Below are 21,245 nucleotides of genomic sequence, written 5' to 3'. Positions count from 1 at the left end.
TGGGACGTTCAAAGACATCTAAAGTAAGGCTCCTATCTGGGTGGGGAGAAGTGGGAACATCTCCAAATTGAGCGTATAAGGTTGATGCTGAAAAACCAAAAGGACTTCAGAGTGTTTTAAAAATAAGCCCTCCCACTGCTGTTTTTTTTTTTTTTTTTTTTTTTGTTATTTTGGTCAGACATGTCAAAAAAATCTCTGAGGAATTCTCATTGCAACTTGGAGGCTCATTATATGTTGCACATTAATGCAGCTGTGGTTTCATTTTACGTGAGTGCTACTCAAACGTGGGCTCAGTGATTGCATCACTTATATGTGTGCTGCACTTTGCAGGCGCTGTGTGTACTGAGGAAGATTAATTTACCTCAGCATGTCTGGAGTTCTTTGATTATTTCAGGTGATGATTATTTAATAAGCATCTGATATTTGAGGATACATGATTTGATCAACAGCCTAATTAAGCCTCCTGCATGTGTGTGTGTGTATATATATATATATATATATATATATATATATATATATATATATATATATATATATAGCCTTCATTCTTTTAAACACTCACCATAAAAAAACTGGTGAAATACAGACTTAATAGAGAGGACAGGACTTGATGTTCCATAGAAGACATTTCATTTTTTCATACTTAAATATCATGTACTGTGTTACTGATAAACCAATATACATGTTAATGATTAGCAACGGTGTGAGAGCAGGTTAAGTAAGGCCTGTTTTTGTTTTTCCATTTTCTTTATCTACGCTGCTCAGCCTCACTGGCAGAACCGCAGAATTGATTCAGCTATGCATCTTGTGGCACATGAACTGGTTGAAGAGTGCTTGCCTCTCAGCAGTCAATCACAGTGGATTTCCCTCAATGGATTTCCTTTAGTCCTCCCACAGGACTGTGACGAGAGCTCTGCTAGGACCAAATCCAATCACATCGTCACCATCTTCTGTTGGGGTCAAGGATTTTGTGTTTGGTTTTCCAAAGTGAAGCCGAGTACATTTCGGATAAGACCCACCTTATGAATGATGACGAACTTCTGATTAACGTCTTAATATTTTCTTCATGGTTGATGCCTCCAGCATCAAAATGTGTTGTTTCTTTGTGTTTCACAAAATGCAAAATCAAATTTCAGCTTTCCTGATGGCACATCAACTTTGCAACTATGCCTCATAGTCTGGTAACTAGTTGTTGTCGAAGGATACAGTTTGTGTGCACACATTCGCACAGAAAAATTAATTAGTTTTTGAGGGTTTAAAAAAAAGAAGAAAGGCAGGAAAGCATCTGATGCACGACTGGAAGAAACAGAGCTGTTCTTTCTGTCAGGAATTGGGCATAAACATTAATATTCAGCATCAAATCAATATATTAGAGAAAGATAATCTGTCCCTGTCAACGATGGATTGTTCCTCATAATGTGATGGAAAGGGGAAGGTTCCCCAAAGGATCTGAAGATGGAGTAAGTTACACTGTGGCCATCGTTGGTCATCAGAGAATTTGAATGTCGATGACCAAACTACACCAGCTATTTGCTGTTATTGACATGGTCTACTACTCCATTGAGTTTGACCTAAAAGATTCCCAGCGAGGAGCTGGATTGAACAATCTCCAACTTTTAGATGTGTCTAGTCTAGCCTTCATAAACTTGGAAGAATTCCTTTGGCATCTGAGAAGAAAACATGTTTTTAACTGTATGCTGTAGTATACGGGCACTGAAGAATAACCCAGAGGTTAAAACGCAGCGCACAGATAAGCTTAAACATTGTCGTGCCGACGGAGCAGATCTAGTGTCCGCCCCTAATAGGCAGTTATTGCAGCGTCCTGAACCGTTTCCCACTGAGCAAATACTGCGCTTGAGCAATCTCTTTTCCTGCAACACCGAACCAGCAGTAATCGCATTGCTGCCCCGTGCCTCGACGCAAACACGAAGCAGCGCACATTGATGTTGCAACAACATCCTCTCCAAGTTGTTTTTGTCACATCAGGACCCCTTCAGTGACCACATACATCAGCTCGCTGTTAGAAGGTCGTCCATCTTCCTGTCAGGGGGCTCGGCTGATAACAAGAGCGACTGACACCGTGTCTTTTCCTCTGTCGCCTGTTGTTACTGCTGGTGGGCTAATGTGAAGAAAGTGTCATTTTAGCTTTGTCTATTTGTAATTTTCAGCTAGTTTTTGATTTGTGTTTTTTATATAAGAAAAAAGAAACGAGTGGAACATGTTGCTAGTCGAAAGGTAAACAGATTTAAAAGATATATTGTTCTATAGATTTAATTTTTTTTCTTATAGAACTAACTGCAGCGAGGATGCATAATAATGCTGTTTGAGTTTCCTCTTATTACAAAAGCGGCTCGATGCCTGTGACAATAAACATCTCTAACAGTGTCCGGTGCAAATGTAGCGTGGCATATTTTGCAAGTGTAAAGTTGTGGTGCACGGTTGCTCCGGATACTCCCCGTTTACTCCCCGTTTACTCCCAGCGTTCACATTCTAGCCTCCGTCTGTTTTATTTAACTCCCGCTTCTGCACTTCTTTCTACACTGTATTGAAAAGGTTTTCTGTTGAAATGTAGAAGAGTGAAAGAGATCCTCAAAAGCGAGCATTCCTCCGGTTATCTGCTTCAGTCACCTGTAAGCCAGATAAACTGAACCACTGCCTGAAGCGATCCTGAAACTAAGAACAGAAAACAGAAAATAACTCACAGTAAAAATCATCATATCCAGAAAATAGTTGAAAACGTGTTGAAATATCCAGAATTGTATATTTTTTTTAAAATCTGATGTTCTTTACTTCCTTGCTCTATTTACTAAGTTAAACAACCCGAGAGTATACTCAAGTAGTTCGGTATATCCAAAGAGCAAAGATTAGCAAGTGCTAAGCTGTGATTCCCTATAATACAGGAATCACGTTTGGTTTGATCCAGCTTGTTTCCTTAGCTTACTCAGAAACACTGTGATTGACATCAGCCTCCCCTGTTACAGGCTACAGTAACCCTGGCAGGAAAGCACACAATCAATACCACTGGCTCAGCTGGACAGCGAGACGTAACAGACATGCACAAACACCTTGTGACAGTTCCTACCTGAAGCACAAAAACATCCCATTAAAGCAACCTCAGAGTTTGAAATGACATTGGGTATGACCTGGGTCACATGGAGTCAAGAAAACACGCCACAAGTAAGGACCCTAAGTAAAGATATTGTTAAAAAAAATAACCTTCGAGCTGCACTTGAAAAGTAAGCTCCGTGCATAGAACACCTGAGGTTCTTAGAGTTTGATCCAGAAACAAAATTGCTCAGTTCAGCAAGTCTCTGATCTTTTGAGGGGTCTACATTAAAGTTTGTAATTAACAAGCAGCTCAGAAATGCATTGTAGCCCAAGGCCATTCAGCAGTTTTAGACCAATACCGACATTTTTAAATTTGACAAACAGGAAACCAGTGCAGAGATTTAAGACTATCCATTCCCAAGTGTTGGTCAGGAGTCTGGCAGCAGCATTTAGGACAAGCTGCAGCGATCGAGTCTTTTTTTAACAGACCAGGAAAGTCAAAGTTCTAGTAATCTAACACACTGAAAATAAAGGCATGCTCATGTTTTTCTGTGTCCTCTGCTGACTGGAATCCCTTTATAATGGCAGAACCTTTGAGACGATAGTAAACTGAGTTATGAAAGGACGTTACATGATTGTCAAAATGTAGGTTTGAGGCTAAAACCACACCAAGGTTTCTTTTCAATTTCACACGGGTAAAAAAAAAGATTCTCCACACTTTGCTGCGTAAAAGATGCTATTGCCCACTGCTACGTACAGTAGATTTGATGTTATGCTGTGGTCATGTTTTTCTTCCAAAGACTCTTGCAACCATATCAGAGTAAATGGCATCATGGACCCTTAGAAGCTCCACAACTTGCTAAATAAATTCAGAACCAAGGAAAGGGAAAACATCCATCCAAGGTTTTACAAAGTGTGGAGGGGGCTCTGTGAGGTGAAGGTTTGTGAAGAATACAACTGTAGATTTGTACTGTGAGAACAAGACAGGAAGCCTTTAAGGGACTTAATAGTAATGACTGATTTCCCTTATTGTCCCTCATCTGTGTTTTAAACATGTCCCACACTCCCACAGGACATGCCACAATTTACAGAGCGCTGCAATAAAACACTCACACAACCCAACCGGAAGATGGTAGTTGGTCGTCTGAAAGAGAGGTAGTTAAACTTTACTTACATAACACCTATAATAGATTAAATCCTGAAATGTTTTACAGATATCATAAAACAAAATCACTGATGCACATTTTGGTTTGAGTATTTCTGTGTGAAGTTTTGCATGTTTCCCCCCCGCAGCGTCTCCCCCCTGCAGGAACTCGGGTTTCCTCTCACAGGCCAGAAACATCCATATCTGATTATTTTATTTATAGATGCCTTTTGAAACATTCAGGGTCACCTTACAGAGTAAAACAATCTAAAACTATCCACAATGCAAAAGCACAGAGAACAGTAAGATTAATTTATGATCAAGACATAAGAGTGTATTTGAGATCAGAAGGGAGGAGCGTCTGAACTCTTCCTCGGCATTCAATAGAGAGAAGCTAAAGGTTGTTCTCAACATAGGCGATGACGTTGCAGAAGAACAAGAATGATGTGACTAATGGAGGGAGATTTTGGGATGATGCATACCAAAGTTATGCATCATCATGTTTCTGGGGACCAAGGAGAAGATCTGTAATTGGCTGGTGATGTGGCTCATTTATTTTGTCAAGTTACAAGGTGAGACACAGAACAAAGCGCCTGTGCCAGAATCCGAGTGGGTGTGAGACGTAAATGCACTCCCCACACATTATTCTTTGTTCACAAAGATATACGCGATCACATCAGTCTCAGCGCGAGTTCAAGTCTTTGGCGCAAATATGACATCATACGCAGATGATTGCTCTTCAAGTTTATGTGTCTGCGCTTTGAGGTAGTTTATGAACATAACAGGCTCTACAACACAGCCCTGAGGAACCCCAGATCAGACTGGACATGGACATAGATGTTTTTTAATGAAGTGAGTGAAGCCTAAGAAATACGATTTAACCTAGTTCAAGGATGTGTTGGTGGCCTTAATAGCAACTAATCTATTAGTACATTTGCAGCATGTGAAATTGCATCAAAGGTTACTCTCAGTTCTAGACAAGTGAAAGTCGACTGGAGTCCAGAATCTCCTGCAAAAAGAAGAGAATTAATTATTTTGATCATTGTTTTTTTCTTTTTTTAATAAAGATTATTAGTAGCCATGTGAGGTTAAATCAATACCTAATTTGACATTTCTTTAATATTTTTGTTCAACATTTTAAATACTTTTAGCATTTAAGGTGTTCCCTATAAATCAAACCTCCACTTGGTCAATTGGTCTTGAATGTTCAAATAAGCGAGGCACCAGTTCGACAGGCGTGTTGTGAGGCTCGTATTCATCCAGGTAACGGCCTCACAGCTGTTAAATGATCGTAGCTTAGCACGCTATTCTCATGTTGCTCTGCTTAAATGTTGCTTTATAGATTTCTTCAAGGAGTTTCCCATTTCTGCCTGTTGGTGTTTTGCTCATTTAAATTATCACGTGCAGAAGACCTAATGAAAATCCTGCTGAATGGGCCATTCTTTTAATTCCTGTAATAACGAACGTAGGACTTAATTAAACAAGTCTTTTTTTTTTTTTTTACATCTGTGCTTTCATTATGTCTGTTCTTTGTGGCTGTGCCTTCCTGGACCCTGTCGCTGATCTGTAAATTGCTTTGAAAAAACCCCCAAACAGAGTCGTTCTTCTCTGTAGCCCGAGCTTTTCTAATACGTTATTAAAATGTTAATTTGATACACTTTCAACGCTCACGTGCATTCTGTTTCCCTTTTCATGAACCATAAGTGACCTGATTCCATCATGGGAAGCTTAGCTTAATCCATGATAGGCTCTGTTGAAAGTGGTCAGGAAAGGCCTTATTAGTGTAAAAATAGCACCTCTCTCTCTCTCTCTGTGCGTGTGTGGGTGTGTGTGTGTGTGTGTGTGTGTGTGTGTGTGTGAGGGACTTGGCCACCTTTTTCTCCCAAACCAGCCGTTGACTCTAAAATCTCAGTGAAGGGGAAGCAGGCAGCATGATGACTGACTCACAGAGGATTGCCTCATACTAAATGTGATTATACCCCTTGATCTTTTTTCACATTTTATCACATTGAAGCAGTGTGTTTACTTTTGCGAGGCACTGCTAATGTTTGATAGTCGTACATGAGGATTTCAGCAACCCGAGCGTCTCTGTACCTGGAGACTTTTCAGGACGTGCATGAACTTTCACGCATTAGACACTTTTTATTTGACCTGTTTGCTTTATGTGGTTAATTCTTTCTGGATTGTGGGGCGGGGGAGGTACGTTTCTCTAGGGGTCTGTGAGTGAGCGTCTTTCAGAAAACAACATAAACCTGACAAACTCTTACTTCCCTCTGACCATTTCTAAATCGCAAGCCGCGAACTGGAGATGCTGAAGTTTAAACCACTGAATTTATCAATCAATCAATCACATTTTATTTGTACAGCACATTTCAGCAGCAAGGCATTTTAAAGTGCTTTACATAATTAAAATAAAAACAGCATGTGACATTGAATAAACAATGAGAAAGAGAGAGATTTTAAGAAAAAGAAACAGTGAGAAAGCCTTTCCTTCTGTAGGACTTTAGTCAAACTGCCATTTGACAAGAACTCAAACCTTTATAACTTCTTTAGTCAAACTGTTTTAGTCAATTTTATCAAAGAACTTCCTTAAAGGAGCGGACAGTTGGTATATTGAAATATAATTTCTGATATATATACAGCACAGAAAATGTGCTGAGCCCGGTGGTTGGGCTTTTGAGTTAAAAAATGTTTAAAGTTGACTGGAAATTTGAAGACATCACTTGATAATTATGTGTTATTTGAAAGATTGTAAGATTAACACCTGAAAACCAACTATAAAAAGTCTTAAAAAATGTAAACATTTTAAAAAGACTTAAATAAATAAGCAATGTTAAGCCTGGTTAAAGCACAAGTAAAGCCTGGTGGCCCGCCAGGCTTATAATACAATGGGGGAAACCCTGCAGTGTATACTTGTAATAAATACTTTTTGATCTTACATTAAAAATATATATATAACAGATGATTTGATCATTTTTTGTTATCATTATGTTATTATATTGTCCTTTGAATTTGTTCTTTCTAAAGTTTTGAGTTGCATCTCCTTCTTACCGTACAGGTCGTCGTGGTCGGTGTGGAAACCACTTCTCTAATTGTTGCTTTGTGACTGGTTTCATACAATGTAACGACCTGTCATCCAGACCCACCGTCTCCAAGAGTTTGCAATTAAATAAATGCTTACTTGAGGATTTTCTCTTCTCTCTAGATTGTGTGAACAAGCTCTTGAGCTGTCACACACCGAGTAGACGTGTTCAGCTCTCTGCTAAATCTCAGGCTCATGAATCTCTCTGTACCGTCACCAAATGTCATCCTTTCCCACTAATGATGTCAGTCCTGCCTGCTTCCCCAGAGCACATCTCATTTCTAACCTCCCCTGCTGTTCTGCTGAGCAGTAACACAGAGATCCTGCTGCTCCGTCGCCGTCGTGGGTTCATCACTTCATACGGCTCGCTTGTATTTATCAAAAGGAGAAACTACTGCATTTTATCATGGCATAGAGTTTGTATTATAATGGCAAAATGGTATGAGTTAGACCAAGCTGTGTATTTCATAATATGGAAATGACTGAACTTCATGTAGATAAACCCGATGAAGGATTGTTCATCAGGTTCATCTAGTGTGTCACGGCCTGCTGGGGCCCTTTATGGGTCTGAGGTGAAATTCACATGTACTTCACTCGTTCTGACCAGTAAAACAAGTACATATTTAGTGCATTTCTTCAAAATTAATTAATTTTTAATTATTAAAAATATTTTTAATTGAATTATTTTCGTCTTGTGTGAACGAAGATTTAAAGAGAGCATACACAGTCAACGTCTGCTATTCTCTACAGTGATAAGTATACGAAGACGTTTAAATAACTTGCGTTCCTTGTGAAAGTGAGCTTTAATCTAAACCTACAACAACAAAACAAAAAGCGAGAGTTTGATCTTTTTCCTAAAATATTTTTAGCCTACGTGTTGCAGATCAAAACTTCCTGGAAGCCCAGCCTGGTGTAGAATATGTGGTAAGGGAATGTAGGTGATCTTTGGCTTTTCCAGACCGAAGCTTCTGTGTTTGCATTGGACGTTTAAAACAGGAAGTTATTTTGGGATGCGAGGGCCCGAGGTTCACTGCCACTGGGAATAAAATGCAAGCGGGGACCCTGTGGGAACGGAGCGGCCGAGAGCCAAGATTTGAAGTCGGCAAAGAAAGGTTTCAAAGACGGCTGTCATTAGAGTGCACAGTACATCACTGCGATATTTGATTTCACGTATCGATCGGTAAACACAAAGAAGTTCTTTTCTTTGAGCCCTGACAGCTGAGAGGATCACGAGAGACGACTTTCTCTTTCTCCCTGTAGATCGTCATGATTCTCTCATCCCTTTCTGAGGAGGGCAGGAAGAGTTTAATCTCTTAAAGAGGACAGGGGATATGGATTTGACGCCAACACCTCTCATAAGCCTGGATGTTTTTATGCAGCTGTGATATTGGGAGTGGCAGGGGTGTTGTTCTCAAACCTTTTGATCTAAAAGTGGTTTTAAATCTTGGTTTTGGAGAGTCTTTTGCCCTGGACACCGCCGTTATCAATTTTTCCTCCTTCCTCTGACATCCAGACACTCCAATGTTTAATAGATTTGGAAAAAGATTCAGCTATAAAAATCTGCATTTTGACCACATTGCTTAAAGATATATAATCCTTATAATAGGTTTTTGTTGTTGAGTTATAGATGTCATTACTAATTCTCTACTTTTTGCTGTTTTTTGTGTGTGTAAAATGTAAGTCTTAGTCTTTGTGTGATTGGATGCAGATTTTTTTTATTTTTTACACCTGTCTTCATCTTTTCTGCCAGGTGCAAATGTCTAAGAAGATTTTTTACCTCCGCAAAATGCAGAGTTTTCACTCTCATCTAATTAGAAAGCCCTAGCAGAGAGATTTGCTTCTCAAACTGAACTGCCAAGCAAATAGCATCTCTGTGTGCCGACACTGGTCGCTGAATTTAAATTTAGCAAAATGAAAAAACAACAACAACAAAAAAAGACATTCTTTTGATTAAAGTCACTTCCAAGGCAAAGATCTTCTGAGTCTGAAACACCAACACAGTTTTGTGAACTCCATCCTGTAAAAACGTTGCCTCTCACACAACATCATAGCGATAATTCTTCACACCCTGAGGATGGCAGGTGCTCTGAGAACCGTGGATAACATTATGAGGATAACATTCACCGGAACGCGAGGAAACATTTAACTTTCTCTACTCGCTTGTAATCCTGTCACGCTATTGTTTCTCTGTCTTTTGTTTCAGTGGCACAAAAAAGACACAAAACCACGGGAAGTAATGCTTTGGGTCAGAATTAAGCATTTAACACTGCAGCACACACAGTTTTATCAACAGGCAGGCCAGGCAGACACTCGTGAAATTCAATTCCCAGGCTGCCAGGTAATAATTATTTTTGGCTTATCCTCAGAGCCATTTGATTTGTGAATGAAGCTAAAAGGCGGAGTGCAAGAAATAACTTGCAAAGTGCGAAACTGCTACTGGGTAGAGTTTAATATTTGCAGATTGGGTTCTTCTCTGTCCTTTGTGACTGGAAGAATTCAGTAATTAATGAAGCTCCTATGTCAAAGTAAACCTAAATTCATGAAGTTCGTTTCATCAGAACACCAGACGACTGCCGACGGTTTTCCTACAATGTTCCCCTCTGAATGCAGTTTCACTACTACAGTGTCTTAGTCTTCGTTACTTTTGTTGTGATTTGTGTCTTGCGTGTGCTTAGATATATATAAACCTGATGGCAAGCTAGCAAATTATACCCAGGAATTGTACATTTCAAACGTTCATGATCCAGTCAGGATGTCAAACTTTAAACAGTTGAAGCTGAATGAAAACAGAAGTAGCGACGCATATAGCCTCTACGGTGAATGCGATGTGTTCGGCGGCGGTGCAATTTGTCAGTCATCCAGGATGTGGTAATTGTAAGTGCTCAGATAGGAAAAAAAAAAAAAAACTTGTCCCATTTACTTACTTCTTGAATAAATTGTTTTCCATTTCAGGCTTACAATATTAAACCCGTTGTCACATCGTTTTATCTTTTATCTTGCTACTCAAGTTAACGAATCTGAAAGCACATCAAACTCGGATCTGAACTGGAAGAAATAAAGCCAGTTGAACATTAAGTCCTGGCATGTGCATAAAACATAATTTGTGATGCTCCCCCATTATGTATGATGCATGTTTATTGGGCTGAAGGGTGTAAATATCAGCGATAACCTGACAAGTTTAGGCTGAAAGTTCAGCACTCTAGACATATTATTTGTATAACCACAAGTGATTCACATAGTTTCATGTATATAATTTTTTTTATTCCACTTTATGTGCTGAATGCATTTTATATTTTACATTTAGGCCATATTTAAATGACGAGTGATTTTACACTTCTGTTACATAACTAACGAATATAGTTATATTTACTAATATCCAAGAGTTTCAATCGGAGTAGCTTCTGAACAAAAAAAAAAATCTATTTCCCCTGAGAAATAAAGAAAGTTTATTTGAGATTAAGTTGGGGCCACTTCAAGCATTTGCCATGTCGAGGTGAGATAAATTACATGAATGAAGATAAAGCTTGTGCGAGGGAATTAAGTGAGGTCAATATTTGGTCATGGCTGCAGATGCTGTGGTGGTAAAAACTATGTCTAAATCGCAACGTTCATGTCACAACGTTTTTTTTTTTCTGCAATAAATCTATAGGTGTCTGGATTAGCTAGAGAGCAAACTACACATATCACGCTATCTGATGCATAGAGGATGATCTTGGAATATTGTCACTTGAATTCAAATGTCTTTGCATGTTTAAATGTGACGGCAGATGGACGTATAACTTTAGGACGACATGAATCACTAACCCACCTGTCTATTCTCAGTTTGTCCCCCTTGGATCGACGTGCACTGAGCATGCATGTGAGGGCTGTGCGGACAACTCTGATCATGTCATAAGATATTTGAATATCAAATAACCACTGTTGAACTTCTCTCCTTGTGTTTCTTCTCTGGAGGAGCAAAGGAACGAGAATACTCTATTGTTACTTGTGCTTAAATGACGGGTCAGGAGACGCCTCAGTCTTGACCCATGGAAATATTTTTTCTGTGTTTTGCAATGCATTTATGTTGCTGATATTTAGTTTCACCGATAACTCCTCGCTGCTGTATTCGGCCTGCACCCCTCTGATCATCTCCTCTTTGGACCAGCCTGGGTCTGAGAGCGCCGGCGGATTTAAAACGTGTCAAAACGCTATGTTTAGAGAAAATCCTTCTGCTTTAGATTCTCCAGACACGTACGATAAGATAATATTCTTCCTCCGTTCCATTGAGTTATTGCTTTGGAACGAGCGCAGAGCAGAAGACAGAAAATCGGATCGAAACGCAGAACACAGCACCTAAAAACATCCTTCCTTGCATGGTCAGATAAAGGTCTCTAAATTTAGCGCAGCCTCTTGGTCGGAGTCCTGCTGGGTGCCTTCCAACAGGAGCCGCCTCTTTGAAAGTTTCACAAAAAAAAAAAATAGGGAGATTTACCTTCACGTGCTGAGTATTGTTTAGCTTTGACCAGAGCTTGAACCAGAGTTTGGATTGCAGAACGGTAAGTGATAAAAAAAAGACACAAACATGGATAATGGAATTGCAAGCATGTAAATGGATGTCTAAATACTGAAGAGGGACACTAACGACCACTAATGTTCAGCTTACAAAGACGCTGCAAAGCGCAGAGAAATTGTTCACAAACCCGTCCAGGTAGTTTCCCTCCAACGAGTTGACCTTCACAGCTTCCACTGAAGACATGCTTGTTAATGATTAATGACAAGACGCGTCTCCTCTGCCATGCACTCGCCTCGCTCCCCGCGGGGTTTTGTGTTTGAACACACCAACAAGCGCTCTTCAACTAAAAATATAATTATTCAGACCAATACTGCAGTTGTAAGGAGTTAGAAAACTCTCATTTTGTCTTTACATTGAGTAAAGATTGGTGGATACATCTTTGTATCCACCAATCTTGTTAGTTGAACCTAGACTAACAATAACTGCAACAGGAATGGTTTAAACGTGTATTGATTGGGAAAAAAAAGCAATCGTCTCATTTAAATTATTCATTGCCGATTGGGGAACAGAAAGGCCTTTCAACCAGATGTTGTTATTGCTAATCACAGAAAAAAAGTGAAACTATAAGAAAACAGCAACGATAAGCAACAGACATTACTCAACAACACATTTAAATTTATACTGTAGTGCATCTCCAAAGCTGGTAACGAGCAAAAGGTAGATTTTTAGATCAGTTTAGTGTTTAGTGTTTATTCTAAAAGGAAATGATTCTGGTCCTTTTTTTTTTTTTTCCAAAATGAAAGCCGAAAAGGAAATGGCTTCTTAAAACACATCCTACTTAAAATGCATTTGTCATCAATCTAGTTAAAACAAAATGTCCAGGCAGTGCTGAGCCAGGCTGTTCGAGAAATATTTGCTCCACTGCATCCAAAGCAAGCCGGGAGATGCAGACCTGTCTTTTTATTCTGTTGGAAGAATGCTGAATGTATCCACAAAGTTTAGCATGAGTATCAATCAGTATGAAGAGTAAATGACAGTGCCATCAGCATATAACTTAAACACTGTTTAAATGTTCCCTGATGACTTATCTGCTCATAAAGAATATAATAATGTGAAGACTTGAATCTTGTGGGAGTTCCCTCTGGACTTGAAGTAGTCATCTATGCACATAAACACATCATAACCACCTATGACTTGTGTTTTTGTGTCAGTAAATCACAGAGGGAGGCGAAATGCAAAGCACTCTTTTCATTATGAAACGTTTTACTGTGACTGTGAGTCGCTCTAATGAGAAACAAGTCCTGAAGACGCCACATTAAAAGCATCAGAGCTAACTAGCTTAATTGAAAGACCCAGCGTACCGCCTCAGTGCTTCACAATGTGACCTTTGCGTAGTTTAAATTACACTCAGACTGAGTCCTTTTAATTGTTGACATTTAACCAAACAAACTAAGTTTTCCGCTGCTAAAAAGCACCAAGTAGGCATTAATATTCAGCTGAGAAACGAGCCACGGGTTCGTCAAAAACAAACCTGACAAATGCTTGAGTAAAGGTTAAGTGCACAACAAAGTTAAGATTTCAGTGTTGGAAGTGAAAGAGCCCAGAGTTTTTTCTCTTTCTGAGTAAATCCAAATGAGAACCTGACAGTGTTTTCTATTGCTTTTTCCTTCTTACAGTTAATACTTGGATGACGAGCGGGACGTCAGGTGAGCACGTCCATCCGTCAGTCCAGTCACACACCCAGCCCCCCATCGGTCAGCGCTTCACCTTGTTCTTATTTCTTGACAGCCTCTGACACGTTCAACTTGGAGCCCACCATTACCTGGCAGAGGAGGCTCTGCAACGAGTCCCGTCTCCGGTGGGAGGTGGAGGTCTGCGGGGAAGACTTCAAGAAGGACATGGCTCACGTAGACCCGGAGCAATGGTGCAACCTCACATACTTCATGAGGTAAAACGGGATTTGAAGATAGATTGTTCATTTCATCATACGACACTATAATACGTGAAAGTGTGGCTCAAAGCGATCAGTATTTGCTAAGTAATTCACACCTCGCAGCTGATGGATCAAGTAAGGAAGGGAAAGGGATTAAAAATCCTGCTACCCTGAACACTTTGTTCTCTGAGCCATTTTACCCAGAAGGAGGAAATATGCAGCAAACGTTAGGAAATCTCTATCATTAAGGGGTTCCTCGTATTTAGGTATGAATTACAGCAACGAGTACAGTCTCTAGACCAGAGGTAACATTGAAAACATGAAGGGCAGTCAAGAACATCTGGTGAAAAGCTTCAACTTGCCATCGTTGTTTTGCCCTCGTCTCACATTGTGCTCTGCTGCCACCTCATTCTGAAGTAAACAAGGCTCAGTAACCTTCCACATGATGTAAAAGGACAGAAAAAACCCTCAGTCCTTCGTAATTGCTCACCAGTTCCCCTTTAATGCTAACACAGCTGCTGTAGGTCCTCTCAGATTTAGCGTGAACACTCTGGCAGGTCTTCAGCCCCGTACACCAGGCAGCAATACAATTAAACCAGCATGACGCAGCACTAAGGTTTTCTCTGTGCCGAAGTAGCTCTACTTTGGAATGACTCCTCATTGGCCCATATTCTCACATTCACCTTTGATGACCTCCATTTTTTCCCGTTTTTTCATGTTTTCTTGCATGCAGGCACTTGAAGGTGGTCTCAGTTTATTTATGCACTAATACAAATATCTGTACCATGCAATTATCTTTTCATATTTCATCTGCACTGCGTGTCATGCTGAATTACTTTGTTCCTCTGGATTCTCGGTTTGCAAACTTAGCAAGGCCGTACATCTTGCACTTTTCAAAGAGTTAAGAACATGGGTCATGCAAAGTTCATCTTTGCTGATGAATAATGAACTAAACATAACATTTGGGTTGAGTATATCAACCCAGATGACGCTTGTTGTTCACTGTAGATGTAAAGGAAAAACTGTAGAGGATTTTGAGTTATCATTTGTATCCGTTTGTGGGTGATGCCTGAATAATAGCATTTTTGGCTAATTATACTGGTGTTAGTTTAATGTGGAAGCACTTTTTTTTCTACTGTTAAAAAAAGATTATTTAGCATTGATTTAGTTTTAGCATCAAGGAGTAAATTATATAAATGAGGTTTTATTTCTTAAGGAAAACCTAAGCCTTGCATTTATAGTTTATGCCAAGAGGAGAAAGGGTTTCCTCGCTGCTCTTGACAGAATACACCAAAAAGTTTTGGACAGACTTTCTTCTGGAGATTGTGGGGCATCATTCAAGGGTTCCCAGCTACTGCTCTGGTCTTGGCATCATTTTTAAGCTACAACCTCAACTTAGACACACATAACGCCATACAGCAGACAAATGAAGGGTAAGACTCATGAGCAACATCAGACTATGCTAAAGTTTTGAATGTTTTTAGGTTTGCTGTTCCTCCAAGTCTGTGGTCATGATCTTCAACATGTCTAAGGTTGCCAGACTCAGCCTTAGACGTGCGGTGAAAACCTCCGTCTCCTGGGAGAAGCTGATATTCCCTCAGATTGAAAGAAGACAGCTGAGGTTGTTCAGGCTTCTGCTCAGGATGCCTTGCAGGCCTCCAAGGCAAACATGCCTGGAAAATCTCCCTTTGGATGTTTTCCAGGCACGTCCCACTAGAAGGACTCCAAAAACTTGCTGGATGGATTGTATACCCCTTCTTGTCTGGGAACCCCTTGGAATTTCCCTGAATGAGCCGGAGAACATCGTTTGGGAGAGAGAGATGTCTGGATTTCCTACTGGGTGGTAGTAGCACTCAGATCTGCTCAGTGAAAGAGCACGGCCTGCGTCTGCAGCCTTCTCCAATATCTAAGAAGTTAGAGCTCATCTATCGACTAAAGTCAGCAATCGGAACGGTTGGAGTCATTGAACAAATGTGGGTAAACCTGCCCACTGACTAAATCTTTTCTCGGACCGTGTCCAGAATCTTTGATGGAGATATTCCATCTCAGCAATCGCTTGTCAAGAGAGACAAAGAAAAAAATGATTCCAACTAGATCATGCTCTTATCCATCATTCTAGTTTCTTAAGGACAAGGCACATAACCCCAAGTGAACGACGGATTTGGGTATCGGTGTATGTGAACAGGTAAATACGGCTCTTTGAGCGCTCTTCGTGCCCAAAAACTCTTTTTGAATCTTTTTCACATTTTCAACACGCGATCCTTCTATTACCCTCCTTTTCTTGCATTGTGAATCTTTTCAAGTTGCTTTGCTTTTTATGTTAATAAAACCTTTTTTGGCACATTTCTTCTGGAAGAATTTACCATTGCAGTTTATTTTGTCACTAGCCTTTGTCCCTCTGTTGTTACACCTGCTCCAGATGTTTAGGAGGTCACTTTACCATATGCTAATGCAGACATTGAGGGAGAACGCCAACGTTTTCTATATGTTAGTTCTCTTTAAATGCCTCATGCATTATGCAAAGTCATGGACTCATTTTCCTCACAGGTAGCAGACAATTAAATTAAGACAGACATAATCACTTGAGTTTTAATTGCTTTTGGAGGCATTTATTGCTGTCTAACCTAATTTCTTATATTCCTGGAATAAATTAGATGGAGTTATATGCTTTGGCCTCCTTTGTGTTCCTGAAAAGATGTCAGTGCAACACCGTCCATGTGACTGGATTCCTAAAATTTTATCTGATGTCTTATTATTCCAAGTTAAGTTGTTGTATTTGTAGTTTTCTAATGACAAATACAACCAATGACCACATCACTTCCTCCCATGTGTCAGAATGTGACAAACTACAAATGTGACTTATTCTTAACGGCTTTCTCTTCATGCAGCCTATCATTTGGGGTGTAAACTCGTGTTTTGGTATGTTTGCAGTTGTGCTGTTGTAATTCCAGGTGGTGGATTAAACCGTTAAACTCTGTGTTAGTTGGTGATGTTGTTTTATAACCTCACACTTCTTTGAACTTCTCCACAACTTTCTTACTGACCTCCCTGTTGTGTTCCTGGTACTTCCTGTTTTTTTTTTTTTTTTTTTTTTTTTTCGCAGAACAGCTGGGTTTATACTGCGGATAAATTGCACACATGTGGACTCTGTTTAGTAATTAGATGAATTGTTGAATACAAATTCACACCACAGTGTTGGGTACCATTTGCAAAAACACTTGACAGTTTGAATTTTTTCCTTTCTCCGACTTCACAATTATGCGCTGCTTTGTGCGAGTAATAGTTGTGGAATTTTGTGGCTGCAAATCAAATGTGAAAAAGTTTGAAATGCATGAATAGTTCCACAAGGCACTGTGGGAGGTATGTTTCCCAAAAATGGATCTGCTTTTCACAATCCGTATTTCTCCACCACCTATTTGTATCTATTTTTATCCAACTTTTAAACCTAATTCCTCCCTTCCACCTCTTGGCTCTCGTACTTTTGCCTAAACTGCTACGAGAGCGGGTTTATTGCACAATAGCACGCGCACTGAAGTCTAAATGATTGTCTCCATTTGCGGGGGGTAAATTCTCAGAAAAAAAAAAAATTCACCACATTCACCCATGAGATTGTTCAGTATTTGGCAATCCCATTGATTTTAAGAAGTAATGTTTTATTTAAATTCATGGAAAAGTAAAACATAGTCAGAGGAGGGTATCCTCAGACTGAGGCCTCGAGTTGTGCAAGCAAAAGATACTGAAAATGAGGCTGAATGATAGGTATTCAATTATAATTAAGCATGTTTATTATCTGTAAAGAGATGTTGCGCATGACATTTGACAAAATTACTGTTTGGGCTTTTCATGGTATGATAACTTTGAGTAGAAATCACACAGTTTTATGACTGTGAGTTAGGTGTCGTTCTTGCAACTTCTGGACTAGGAGACATGTTCCTTCACGTTTAAGGACACATCGTCACTGTTGTGCATTTCTTGTATATTTGTTTCTGGACTGTTACTGGAAACCAGAGAAAACCAACCGAACCAGCGGGGATTTGAACCCATGAGTCATAACTTTTGCTCCCACTTTATTGACATGAATGTGAATGCTTTGCCAGGACTTTTACATTTTTAGCCCCCATAGGAGTTAAAAGGAAGGGAGCAGTGGAAGGAGAAGACGGAGGCAGAGAGTGATGTGGAGGGATGGGGGCTCGGAGAGCTCTGACCCTGTTTTACTGAGCGGCAACCACTGATGACTAAACGTTCATTCTGTTTATTAAAATCTGGGTACCGACCCTGCGCCACCGGATAGACCACTGGCAAAGTGTGCACAGTTGTTTCTGCTTCATTCATTTTCTTCACATTGATTTTGCTCCCAGCACAGCTTCGGCGGTGGAACCGTGAGCCTTAATGATTCGCATGTAGCTTGACTCTTCAACACAGGTGCACTGTCCAGGTGGGAACAAACACTGCTCCGAAGTCATTACAACTTCTTAAAGTTGTTGTTGGATATCTTTGAGTAATCTGAAATAATACATGTGACACAACTATCGAAGAAGATTGTGACTACAATATCTTTACTTCTTCTGAAATAAACACCCAAAATCTCTTATTTTAGGTACGCCTTGCTAGTTCGGAGTAGTTTGAAGTCGCATTGATCCTCTTTCAGATCCTCAGTGTGAACTTTAGCAAGTTTTCTTCAGGTCTAAATGCATTTAATTGATCCTCCCCGATCGGCTGATTCTCTATTTAGATTACAATTGAACTAGTATGCCTTTTAAAGTGGTGGGTCCTATTTTATAAATAATATGAGGCAGAAAATGGACTATTGATTTGAACTTTCAACACGACAAACACAGCAGAAACCCCTCTGTGCCTCGGCCTCAAGGACTATCATTATTCAAAAGTAAGTCATTTCTTCCTCTAGCGTTTTTTTCTCTCTCGGTGCCCCTGAGGGAAACTGTCCACTGAACAGCTTTGAAAGATGTAACCTCACTGCAAAAAATGTAGCCTGTTCTCAGCATTTTCTCAAAGACACAAGGGAGACACAGGATTTTACGATTTGTTTCTACTACGTGTTATTGGTCCGAAGCGTATTCTGGACTAACGGAAAGAAAATCTTAGCTTTTCTAACAACCAAATTGGAAAGCAGACCTTTGCTGTGAGTCTTTGGAACAACGCAGGTTGCCTTTGCACTGAATTAGGGCCACAACACGGCATTTGAAATCTGCCAGAACGTGAACGGTCTCTGCAGAGTTTCTATAAACGTGGCCTGTGTCCACTGGTGTGGATTTGTCAACACTGACTTAGAAAAAAAGCAGCTCGTCCTGCTGGCTTCATGCCGACCGAACCGCGTCTCTACAGGGCTGGCGGCGATCCAGGCGTTTTATTGTGTAGCGTTTGTCACAACAACTGGTGTCCACATGCCGTCCTGCATGCAACAATTAGGTTCCCCGCGCTTAGACTCGTCGCACGCTGAACTCCTCATGGAAACACGCTCCCAGCTGGGGGAGAGCATGCACAGCTGTAGATCGCGCATATAGGCCGGTTGCTGGGAGACGGAAGGAAATTGTTTTCCATGCTGCTGTCTAAATAAATGCAAAATATATTTGTCAAGCTGGAGTCTGAAAAAAGTACGAGGAGCAGCTCGTAGGGGATATAATATCATTTTGGAAATACAATTTAGCAGCATGACTAAAGAATAATCTAATTTAGGACTCTGAGCCTCGGAGTGTGTGATCAGCTCAGGGTATTCGGAGGAGAAGACGTGGCGTCGTCCCACTTCTGTATGTAAATGTGCAGGGAAATGGAGGAAGCTCGCAGTAAACCTGTGTGGGACAGTTGATAAAAAAAAAAAGAAAAGAAAATACAGATCAGCTGAAACTGATTGTGAAGAGTCAGAAACCACTCAAGGGTTGTAGAGAAACAACCCTGGGCAGAAGGTATATAGATATCTTAGCATCGAGGAGATGTAAACAATCATGGAGGTCCTGCAGACTGTAGGGGCATCTTTAGCATTTCATAAGTTAATGATTCATTTAAAACCACTAAGGACATTATTGAACTCTATATTGGTCACTTTTTTTTTTTTTTTTTTTACCAATTTATAATCTCTTTTTCTGGAGAGACCTCGGCATGACATATAGCAAATGAAACATATTATCTATTAAAAGAAGTGATTTCTTTTCCATGATTTACTCAGGTTTCTTACAATGTTTTATTGCTATTTTTTGAGCAGCCGCTTGGTGCAGCATAAGTAGTTTTGAACATGTTTTATAAAAAAAAAAGAATAAATAAACCATGTTTAAATTACACTGTTTACCAAAGCAGACGGAGAGAATGAATCCATGAACCAATTCTTAATTTGAGTACAGCATTAAAAACGCATTCGGTTTTGTGTCCTGGCGTACGGCTAACCTGCACAGCGTGTGTAAATCAGTTGCCGTTCTGAATGTGTTGCATAATAACACATTTGGGGAATAACCAGTGGATCCCGACTGTGTGGCGTTCTGTTGCAATTTGATCTACACCTGAAACCTCGATGTGTTTTTCCGTCTTGTCTTTTTCAGTTTCGTCTGCCAGTCAAACACACACCGAGTCTCTAGGTGTGTGTGACCAGTGGTACGAATGGCATCAGTTAATGTCATTAACTTGGCTGAACATGACAGATTAGGCATCTAATTGGCCACTTCCATCTCCAGAATGGCAGCTTCCAATTTTACTACTGGTGACTTCATGCAAACATAAACTTGTTATGTTACGTCAAAGGGACTCAGGTTTATCTGATACAGTTGGAACAGCGGCCACAGTTTGGCGTCGGAGCCTAATTTATAGGTCATATAGAGGACAGCAGTCTAAATGTATTAGTTAATATGATTAGTCCTTGGCTTCAGGGTTATGGCTCATGTTTTCTATTAGTGTTGTTATTTACAAACCGGGAAAACGCCTATAAAATGAGAGGCAGCTTTACATAACGGTCTAGATGTAAAACATGGATTCAACATGTTTTACTCAACAGTGCAGTCCCTTTGTGGGATTCTGTGGGGCTTTCTTTCTTTTTTTTTTGCCTCTGAGACGCCACGCCGACGTCCCTCATCACCTGACGCACTCTGGGGGCTTAAAGCAATTACTCCGGACTAAAAACGACTCACGACCAAAAAAGGAATAGCACTGCTTTACTCCTGAGAGTGAAAAAAAAGAGATATTTGTTGATAATATTTAACGTGTCTCTTCAATTGTTGCTCATGTAGCTGCAGAGGCATTGTCTGCATTGCCGTCAATAAGGCTGAGTCTACGTTTAAGCTGACATGCTGCACATGTTCGAGAGGAAAAGAGTCGATAACAAAGACGCTGGAGCTATTTATGCCACTGCCAACCCGTCAGTAAGGAACGTAGTCATTGGCTGTCCTAAAAGTCACAAGATGACATCATTTCCTGTCAGAGAGAAAAAAAAGAAATGTGTTTACCTGCCACCATTTTTAACAATTCCTATGAAATAGATGAACATCAAGACTTTTTTCTTAAAACTTGTATTTTTAGAGTTGAACAGACTGTCAATGGGCAT

At 40.1% G+C, this 21,245-nt stretch overlaps 1 protein-coding gene across 1 annotated transcript in view; it reads left to right on the top strand.

Annotated features, from left to right (window-relative positions):
- Nucleotides 1–21,245, top strand: part of LOC106911151 (receptor activity-modifying protein 3) — a 37,430-nt gene that overhangs the window by 10,702 nt on the left and 5,483 nt on the right. Inside the window, exons 2-3 of the mRNA XM_088001431.1 lie at nt 13,446–13,475; nt 13,558–13,717. Of these exons, the coding sequence (XP_087857557.1) occupies nt 13,446–13,475; nt 13,558–13,717 (190 nt within the window). The remainder of the gene's footprint in view (nt 1–13,445; nt 13,476–13,557; nt 13,718–21,245) is intronic.

This window comes from Poecilia mexicana, unplaced genomic scaffold (assembly GCF_051168715.1).
Source record: "Poecilia mexicana isolate PSO_F unplaced genomic scaffold, ASM5116871v1 scaffold_20, whole genome shotgun sequence".
In the NCBI taxonomy this organism is placed as follows: domain Eukaryota; kingdom Metazoa; phylum Chordata; class Actinopteri; order Cyprinodontiformes; family Poeciliidae; genus Poecilia; species Poecilia mexicana.
This window is presented reverse-complemented; position numbering and strand designations above follow the sequence as displayed.